Source organism: Gouania willdenowi, chromosome 8 (genome assembly GCF_900634775.1).
Source record: "Gouania willdenowi chromosome 8, fGouWil2.1, whole genome shotgun sequence".
NCBI lineage: Eukaryota > Metazoa > Chordata > Actinopteri > Blenniiformes > Gobiesocidae > Gouania > Gouania willdenowi.
The window spans coordinates 1,421,938-1,431,933 of NC_041051.1; the positions used below are offsets into that span (position 1 = coordinate 1,421,938).

A 9,996-nucleotide genomic window follows, 5' to 3' on the forward strand; every position below is an offset into this window, starting at 1 on the left:
ACTTTTTTTTTTACATTTTTTTATTTTTTTTTGTACATGCCAAAAAAGGATACGAGAGAAGCAGTTTGCTTATCTAAGTCCCGTTCCCTGTATATATATATATATATATATATATATATATATATATATATGTAACCTATATTACAGTGCTAAATATTATGCTCTGCACAGTTCATTTAGTCGACTAGCTACACACACTCAGCATTTGTTTAGGTGTAAACAAAATCTTGTAGGAAATGTAGATGTTTTTAACTAGCCTACAATACATTTGTTTTGTGTAAAAATAAAAAGTGTAGATACATTTTTTGAGCCTAACAATCTAGGAACTTGTTTGAGGCTGACATTTTCCAGCAAATCCTGTTATATACCATTATAGTAAAAAGTGATATTTCTAAAAGTCGACAAAGTCTAATTGCGCTTTGAATGTGTTTCCATTGAAGGATGTTTTATGCAGGAGCCTCGCAACTGCCTTGGAATCTCATCCCGTGAGACTTCACTACAGAAAAACGGACGCTCATAACCTCCTTATAACCACTCTAATGTGGCACTAATAATTTTAAAGTATAATGCTAAGAAATATCCCTGTCTCCTCTTCTGTTTACACGTACCGTGTCATGTTTTCTTGGAGAGAAGTGGTCATGTGACCAGGTACGTCACGTTCTGCAACATGTATTTGCGGAAAAAGTGTTTCCATGGTGCTTTTGTGACACATTTCAATATCAAAACGTCTCAAATACCTCCTCATGAAAGAGTCAAAACGTTTTAGCAACATTTGAGTGCTTTCATTACCAGTTTCATTACATTAGATTTTGCGCATTTCCAATAGTAATGGAAACGCAGTTTCTTATATATTTCTTAATAGAGGATACATGTCGTTATGCTGTAAGGAGAAGTAACCAGATTTTTACACAAAACAGCAAAGTAAAGAGTTGTACAAAGTTACAAATGCCTTTAAACTGGGATTTTACGAAGTACTAAACTTTATTATTGCTAAATCTAGGAAAGGGAAAGCCTTTGTGTAGACACTGTAGACCTTCAGTCATGTTGCCCTGTTTAGTCAGGATTTGACTGAGATTATCACAAAGCTGCAGGTGTTTTTTGTGTGTTATTTCATTGAGACAATGGAACACTGTACAAAAAGCAAATGTTACATTATGAGATTGAAGCTGAAGACAGAATGATGCATAGAATGAAGCAGGAAAGAAAAATAAAACCAATGAAATATAGAAGACATTGGTCATGAGTAGACCCTGTTTATTGTATGTCTGGCCAAACAGGAGGAACACTAAACAATAACTGATCAAACCAAAACTTTATTTCTTGAATAGCTCATTCCTAATTATGGGCGCACCTACCAACAAGAATGATATAGCTTAGTAAACTACTAAAAATACTTTTGTATGCAATTATACAACCTTTTCCTAAATAATGTACCAACGCAGTACGTCACTGTGCACAGTATTATAGCTGGGAATACGTTAGATGATTGACTCCATTGCATGTGGAGAAAGTGTGGCCGACATTACAATGACTGATCATTCCCAGTTAGTGGAAGTGCTGCTCCACTAGCCTGTTTATTTCAACTGAGTCATGTGTCTGGCCAGTGATGCAGTGGTTGTCACTCCCACTGAGTCTTCTTTGGGTTTCCACAATGGACAGCAACATCAGCACCACAGTCGCCATTCTAAATTAACAGTTCATGTGAGGTTAGGCCACACAGAATAAGAGGGGCTGACTTTGAATCCATGACCTCTGTAGTTTCAAGCTTTAACTCAGAGCAGTTTAACATGAGGGGTCTCTCAGTGTCCATTTTATGAAGCAGTTGATTCCATTGTGATGTAAAAGGAAGCTTCAGCAGCAGGGCACACCCTGGACAGTTCATCAGACACAATCATCCACATCCACTGTCAGATTCAGCTGCAATACGTCATCAACGTGTGAAGTCACGCACACAAAGGGCCATATTCTCATCATATAGAAGTTGAAATGTGATTTAATCTGTTATTTAAGCTCCACATGAAGAGATTGAAGCTTCGCAGCATCAACATCTTCCTTCCTTTCCCTGAACCGCGGCCATTAAACGCCTCCCTCTCGCGCTCAGTGCACAAGCGTGCACGCGACGTGCCCTAGTGCATGACGGCGGACCAATCAGAGGGCGCCATTCCGAAAGTTTACCTTTTATGGCTCGAGCCGGCCAGCTGACGCGGTATAAATATCCTGCGCCCACGAGTAACAGTTCACTCCGAGCGTCGTCATACGCAGCTTGTGCGGGATATCATTTGCCTGAAACCGGTTCCCTTAAATCGAAAAGCCCCCCACCCAAAGGTAAGAATAACTATAATATAAAGTAATGTTTTACCTTTTAAAAGGCCATAAAGTCAACATTGTATTACTGCGTTTATAATTGAAGTAAATTAAAGTGACCACGAGGTTCTTTGTCTTTTGCTTAGTTGTAATGTAGACTAACCTTGAAAGATGGTAAACATTTAAAAGTGTAAAGTTAAAATGTTTAGACGCTACTTCTGTAGTAGTTGTGCCAGCAGACTATTGGCTTTGCTCATGCGACTCACAGGTACTTTGAATGAAGCCGGCTTATGCTAATACTGTCTTTATAATGTCTGCTGAACTGAAACGGGTTTGTCACTTTATGTGTGGCTGTGCTAGTCGGTGTAAGGCTAATCGGGGTTTATCGAATAGAGGTTTGAGTTTCGGGGTGTCTGGACACGCTGCTCCCTTTGTGCGCCTGCTGCAGCGGGGTGTGACCTACTTTAGCTTATTAGCATAGCCACATAATGCTAACACGCCCTTCAGACTTGGCCAATACTGTCGGATTGACGCTTGTTAAAGTTTACAGGATGAGTCTACTTCATTATTTTTGGTCTTTCGACTGTCAAGTGCTTTAAAAAAAAATGGCTGTAAAAGCAATAAATGTTAATATAAATGTGCATTATAGTCTCTAATTTGAGGATATTGCAGAAATTCTGTCTGTAAAGGCGTGGCACAAAGGAAGTGACACCCTAGTTGTCACTGAATCATTTACATTCATTATGAGGCTTGTATGGAACGTGACAGTGGTTTTTTTTTTTTTTTTTTTTTTTTTTTTTTTTTTTTCTGAAGTTGATTTATTAAAGCTATAAGTGACATAGCAGTACTTGTAGTCTGACCGGTAACAATGCGGTGGGGGTGGGGGTGCAGAGGGAGTGGTCTCGGCCTGGTCTGGCCTCACGCCACGACACCGGTAGCCGCAAAGCTGCTTCAAACCGAGCCATGTCCTTATATGGAAATATCTGAGCACAGCTCCACTTCCTTTGTCTGGCTGCCTGGAATGTGTGTCACGTGCTCCACCTAGCGGCCAACTGAGGGAGCTACTATACGGAAGTGAAACTTGACTATGGGAAGCTAATTGCCTTGTTTTTTGTTTTTTTTTAAAACAGTTCAGCCATGGAAGATGAAATCGCCGCACTGGTTGTTGACAACGGATCCGGTATGTGCAAAGCCGGATTCGCTGGAGATGACGCCCCTCGTGCTGTCTTCCCCTCCATCGTTGGTCGCCCAAGGCATCAGGTTTGTTTGTTTTGTTTATTTATTTATTTTTTACCGTTATTCTGCAGTAATTGGTTTTTACACTAGTTGACATTAATTTTTTTTATTTAAAAAAAAAAAAGAAACCGCTTCATTGACAAATCTTAAATTGGAAAATTCAGAGTACCTCTATTTGAATTTTTATTAAAAGCATTTACTCAGTTTAAATAAATATATATTTAATTCCATTTTTGGAAAGTTATTTTAACAAGTCACTTTAGATTTAATTCAAAGCTTTTAACCATAAGTTTATTATACTTTGATTGCTCAACTCTGTATTAAATGTGTTTTGTTTTCTCTTGTAGGGTGTGATGGTGGGCATGGGCCAGAAGGACAGCTACGTGGGTGACGAGGCTCAGAGCAAGAGGGGTATCCTGACCCTCAAATACCCCATTGAGCATGGTATCGTAACCAACTGGGATGACATGGAGAAGATCTGGCATCACACCTTCTACAATGAGCTGAGAGTTGCCCCTGAGGAGCACCCAGTCCTGCTCACAGAGGCTCCTCTGAACCCCAAAGCCAACAGGGAAAAGATGACCCAGGTATCCCTTCTAGTGCTTTACAGGTTTTAATAGTGTAGTTATCTTTAGTTTCCCTTCCATTCTCACTTGCTCCTCCCTTTCCTCCAGGGTGTCTCATCTATAAGATCTATCATGAACAGGTCTCTTACTGTGTGCTGTTTACCTGCACTTGTGTCTGTTTAGCTGAGCTATTATTGGCTCAGTATGAGTCGTTGACATGCACAAGTGTGAAGGAATGATAATTTTCTGCACTTTATCTCACTAACTTGTGACGTCACACTAATGCATGCAGTGGTTGCAGTGGCCACACAGTTTAAGTATCTGAGACTGGTTGTTAATGTTTCTTTTCATTGCAGATCATGTTCGAGACCTTCAACACCCCCGCCATGTACGTTGCCATCCAGGCTGTGCTGTCCCTGTACGCCTCTGGACGTACCACTGGTATTGTCATGGACTCCGGTGATGGTGTGACCCACACAGTGCCCATCTACGAAGGCTATGCTCTGCCCCACGCCATCCTGCGTCTGGACTTGGCTGGCCGTGACCTCACAGACTACCTCATGAAGATCCTGACAGAGCGCGGTTATTCCTTCACCACCACAGCCGAGAGGGAAATTGTGCGTGACATCAAAGAGAAGCTGTGCTATGTTGCCCTGGACTTCGAGCAGGAGATGGGTACCGCTGCCTCTTCCTCCTCCCTGGAGAAGAGCTACGAGCTGCCCGACGGACAGGTCATCACCATCGGCAATGAGAGGTTCCGTTGCCCTGAGGCTCTCTTCCAGCCTTCTTTCCTCGGTGAGTTTCACTCTCTGCTCCTGCTAAGCTTCATTTTGTAACAACTGTTACTGATGTGGTTGCATTTATCTTTTCCTACCTTAGGTATGGAGTCCTGTGGAATCCATGAGACCACCTACAACAGCATCATGAAGTGTGATGTGGACATCCGTAAGGACCTGTACGCCAACACTGTGCTGTCTGGAGGTACCACTATGTATCCTGGCATCGCTGACAGGATGCAGAAGGAGATCACTGCTCTGGCCCCATCCACCATGAAGATCAAGGTGAGATTTGTTGCAGGCAACGGACTGGTTGCTGCTAAATGTGTCACGTCTAACCTCTACTTGTCTTCCTACAGATCATTGCCCCACCTGAGCGTAAATACTCTGTCTGGATCGGAGGCTCCATCCTGGCCTCCCTGTCCACCTTCCAGCAGATGTGGATCAGCAAGCAGGAGTACGACGAGTCCGGTCCTTCCATCGTCCACCGCAAATGCTTCTAAACAGACTGTTCCCCTCCCTCCCCAACCAGATGCCCAACATTTTCAACTCTGTGCAAAAGAACCACACATTTCTCATACACTCAGGCGCAGAGCCCAGACGACCAACTCATTGGTATGGCTTCAGTTATTTTTGGCGCTTGACTCAGGATCCTAAAACTGGAACAATGAAGGCTATGGTAATGTTTGGCTAAGGTTTAAAACGATACCCCAGAGATCTGCAGTTGCATCTGGGGACTTAATGTACATTTTGTTTTCTTTGAGTCATTCCAAATGTTTGTCAACTGCATCGTTCCACACCATTCCAAATGTAACTGCATTGTTCAGACACGTATTTGCCTCTGTGAAGGCTGCCCAGTGGTCGGCGCATACTGAAACATGGTGGTAGTATCGCTTGTGTGTAAATTATGTCTGGGGTTTTTTGTACTTTCAGCCTTAATTCTTGGTCCTGTTTAATTTTTGTTTTGTTATGCAAAACCCAGTCGTGACCTCTTCTCCCTGTTGGAGGTTTCATCCCCTGGGTGGTGGGGCTTGGGGGTTTTGACATGATGGGTGCCAGACCGGTGGGGCCAATCTGTACACTGACTAAAACGATCCCAATAAAGTGCACATGTGTTCAAACATATTCCTGACTGTGTTTCTAATTTCCTTCTGTCATAAAAAGTCCTGCTGGGTGAGTTTAACATGTTCTCTGCTGCCTTACTGTAACCAATGGATGTTAATAAATGCTCCTTTAAACTAAAAATACTGATATAAAACCCAAGTGATGGCTTAACATGATACAAAAAACTAATTTAAAGATTATCTCAAACTATTCAGATTGGGTATTTAAATGTCACCTCATGGTACTAAAGTAAATCAATTATATGAATAAACTATTGGCTAATATTGACCTGATGAATGTAGTTTTCTATTTCAACGTGTCACTTCTATTACTTAGAACTGGAGTTTTGTAAAAACCTTACAGTTTATTAAAGACCTTCAATTCTGAGCAAATTTTGACTTTTTTTTTTTTTTTTTTTTTTTTTTTAACAAATATAATGTCAATTTAGTCATCAGGACTATTTTAGATTCTGTTACATATAGTCAAAATATACAGGATAAGTTTGAGCATATAAAAATATATATTCTAGTTGTCACCAAGGGAAAAAAGTTCAAGTGACTAATACTGTTTCAAATCAAAAATTCAAATTTTTGCTGCTCAGCCTTTGACCAGCAGTGAGTGTATATGCTGGGTTTACTGGTTCACTCTGGTTTAGTTATGTTAAGTGGGGGCGTGTCTTGTGTTTAAACTTCACACTGCACCATTTTGGTGCTGTTTTACCAAATGAGTGCATTTACATCAGGGATGGGCAACTATCACAGTGTCACCAAAATGTGATCAGATCTGAGGGTCACATTATCAACATTTATGTCAGCATTAGAATGATTGATCTGAGCATTAATACTCCTGTCTGTTTTACAGTATGATTTATCCAAATTAAAACCCCACCCTAAAGCCCATCCTGACCCCGTCACTATAGGATAAATCAGTCTGAGTGTTTTAGTGACAGTCATGCTTAAATAATATAAATTATGAAGCATTCATTTCTTCTTGGACTTTTCTGTGTGGAGTTTGCATGTTCTCCTTTTTCTTTCTCCCACAGTTTAAAATGTGTGTTTGGATAAATGGAGTCTTAACATTTTAGTTAGTTTTTATTGTAACATTAGCTGGGATATGATATGATCCACATTTTTAAAGCCCACAGTGGGAAAATTAATATCAATAACAAAGTTGGTAGCAGTTTACAAAGTGCAGATGTCAAGTACCAACCGGACCATATGAATGAATGAATTTTTGTATTTTTCAGATATGAGCAAATATGATATATATTGTATTTTTCTCCTGCTGGTCTTGAACTCCTGCTTTTTCCAGAGGTGAAAGTAATAGATTACAATTACTTTACTGTAATTGAGTTGCTTTAATGAGTACTTGTTTTGAGAATATTTCTAAATCAGTAATTTTACTCGTCCTTACGTACGTTTTCATAGAAGTAAAGTAGTTTGTGACATTTCTACACCCAACCGTTACTGAGTAAATTATTATTTGTTTTATTTCCCTTTCATGGTCTCTTCATTGAACATAATCCATATGTTCTCAGTCGTGTCATTTCTGATCAAGGCCCAGCCACTTTCTATGGTTCATGTTGTGATTTCGACCTATTATGTTGCTACACACATGGTACGTTTGGCTTTTGTTTTTATTGAATTCATTGGTGTTACTTTATTTTAAGGTAAATAATTGTACACGTTGACAAACATTTTGTTTTATACAGTTGCCTTTGTGAAAAATAAATGAAGTTCCCATTGTGCAAGATTTGTTCTCTTCCTTTATAAGTTTATACATGAGATGTTTACTGTATGCAAGGGAACCGTGGCAACGATTTATTACCAACAATAAAAATGGGAGCTGAAAGTAACTTTTACTTTGAGTAGTATTTAACTTTTTACTTGGATACTTTATGTATGATTTACTTGCACTTGAGAACAATTTCAATCAAGTAACAGTAGTTCTACTTGAGTAGCAGATATCAGAACTCTTTATACCTCTGCCTGTTTCTGTGTAGCAGCTTGTTCAGCTGCCTGCTCACTTACTGCAGTATGGAACATGCATGTAGCTAGGGCTGGGCAATATATCGAGATTATCACCTATATATATATATATATATATATACTTATTTCAGGAGTTGTTCCCTTTGCTAGTTCTCAGAACAGCATGATAAGCACAAGTAGACAATTAGATAACCCAGATCTACTGCTAAACAAGCCACACTACAGAACTCACAAATACAGAAATCTGTATTAATTGTCATCAGTATTCAATATTTCCAAATTTTCACATCATCTGAAACCACTAAGGGTCCTACTTTAATCTCAACAAACATTAGCCATGTGGGCAGTGACCACTAGGGTTGGGTAGGCACGTTGCAAATGGAGACCACCAATGACAATTTCATATGTTTCTGCTGTCAAGTGTTAAATCAATTAAAATCAATTTTATTTGTATCACGCAATTTACAACAAAGTCATCTCAATGCACTTATCAAAATATAAAATTCATAATAAGAAAGAAAAAAACCAACAAGATCCTCATGAACAAATATTTATCATCTAATAAAATCAACATCATAAACACCATTAAAGAAACATAAACATTATTTAATATAGCCTCCATACTCTCCCAACAACATATATCTCATGACACGACAGCACATCTGTTGTTTGTGTTGGAAACACAGAAACATGGAGAAAATGACAACAACAACAACTCAGAACAGCCTCAGTGAGGAGCATCCACAAAGTCAATCCTTCCTTTTGTTCCATTTACTGTAGAAAGTACCAACAATGTTCTGACCTTAGCTTTGCTGAAGGTCTGGTAACTCAGGTGTTGGTCTCCATCTTTTAAAAGATGTTGTTTTTCCTCAAAAAAAAGTTTCTTTATTGTCTCTAGCGCTGTCATCCTGACTGTAGTGTAATCCCGCCCACTAGCTAGAGAAATTAGCAGCAGCGGTCACATGGCATCAATTCACTAATGCACTGTGAACTTACGTATAGCATTTAGCATAGCAAGGCTACGTCCAAAGGCAGCTCTCTACGCTGCCTTTGGATGTAAATGGTTGTCATCTTGTGGACCTGACTGAGCATGTGCAAACACATAAAAACATGCTATGGAAACAGAGGCAGAGCAGCAACGTGCTTTTTGGAGGGGGCGTGGCCTCCCTCTGCCTTACAGCGGAGTGTGTGCAGCCGCACCAGGAAATAGCAGTTTAGTAATTTGGGCTATGAAACAAAATGCTGACACTTTCAAACTTATAGGTACTGTAGGAGATTGGAAATGGAAAAATAAATAATTATATTATAATTAAAACAAATAATCAAAATATCAATTCACCCTTGGGTAGGCACTGCCTACCTTGCCTACCCTGACTGGATGTCACTGCATGTAGGTCATGTAGAAGCTTAGAAAAATGTTACTTGTTATGGGTATGTGATTTTAGGAGAAAAGTGGCTGAGGCTTAAGTTGTTAATAAATGTGCCTGTGTAGCATTTTGCATCAGCAAACTTAACCCTGAATTGTCTATCTCATCAAATGATCAAGATTTATATTGTATATCGCCATTTTGAGAAAAAATACTGAGATATGAGTTTTGTTCCCTATTGATCAGCCCTACATGTAGCTACACTAACGTACACTAGCATCAAAGCCAATCATTTCTGCAGTCTTTCATTCAAGCAGGTTTTGATGTAGTAAATGTAAGCTCCACCTCCAGCTCCACCTCCAGCTCCACCTCCAGCTCCACCTCCAGCTCCACTCTGTGATTGTGCTGATGCTGCTGCTTCTCTCTCTTACTGCCACGCCAGCAAACACTGCAGGAGTGTGTGTGTGTGTGTGTGTGTGTGTGTGTGTGTGTGTGTGTGTGTGTGTGTGTGTGTGTGTGTGTGTGTGTGTGTGTGTGTGTGTGTGTGTGTGTGTGCAGTTTAGGCTCCACACCAACAGAGGGAGCCACTGCATTGCACCGGTTTGGTTTGTAAACTGGGTGAAAAGTGGGACCAGTGTTGACAGAAAGAGGCCAG

General features: G+C 40.1%; 1 protein-coding gene across 1 annotated transcript; it reads left to right on the top strand.

The window, feature by feature from the left end:
* The first annotated feature begins 2,177 nt into the window (after positions 1 to 2,177).
* On the top strand, positions 2,178 to 6,007 carry actb2 (actin, beta 2). Its single transcript, XM_028454717.1, has 6 exons — positions 2,178 to 2,325; positions 3,435 to 3,564; positions 3,888 to 4,127; positions 4,463 to 4,901; positions 4,986 to 5,167; positions 5,242 to 6,007. Exons 2-6 carry the CDS (start codon positions 3,442 to 3,444, stop codon positions 5,383 to 5,385), a joined length of 1,128 nt encoding a protein of 375 aa, XP_028310518.1. The 5' UTR covers positions 2,178 to 2,325; positions 3,435 to 3,441; the 3' UTR covers positions 5,386 to 6,007.
* Positions 6,008 to 9,996: the final 3,989 nt, after the last annotated feature.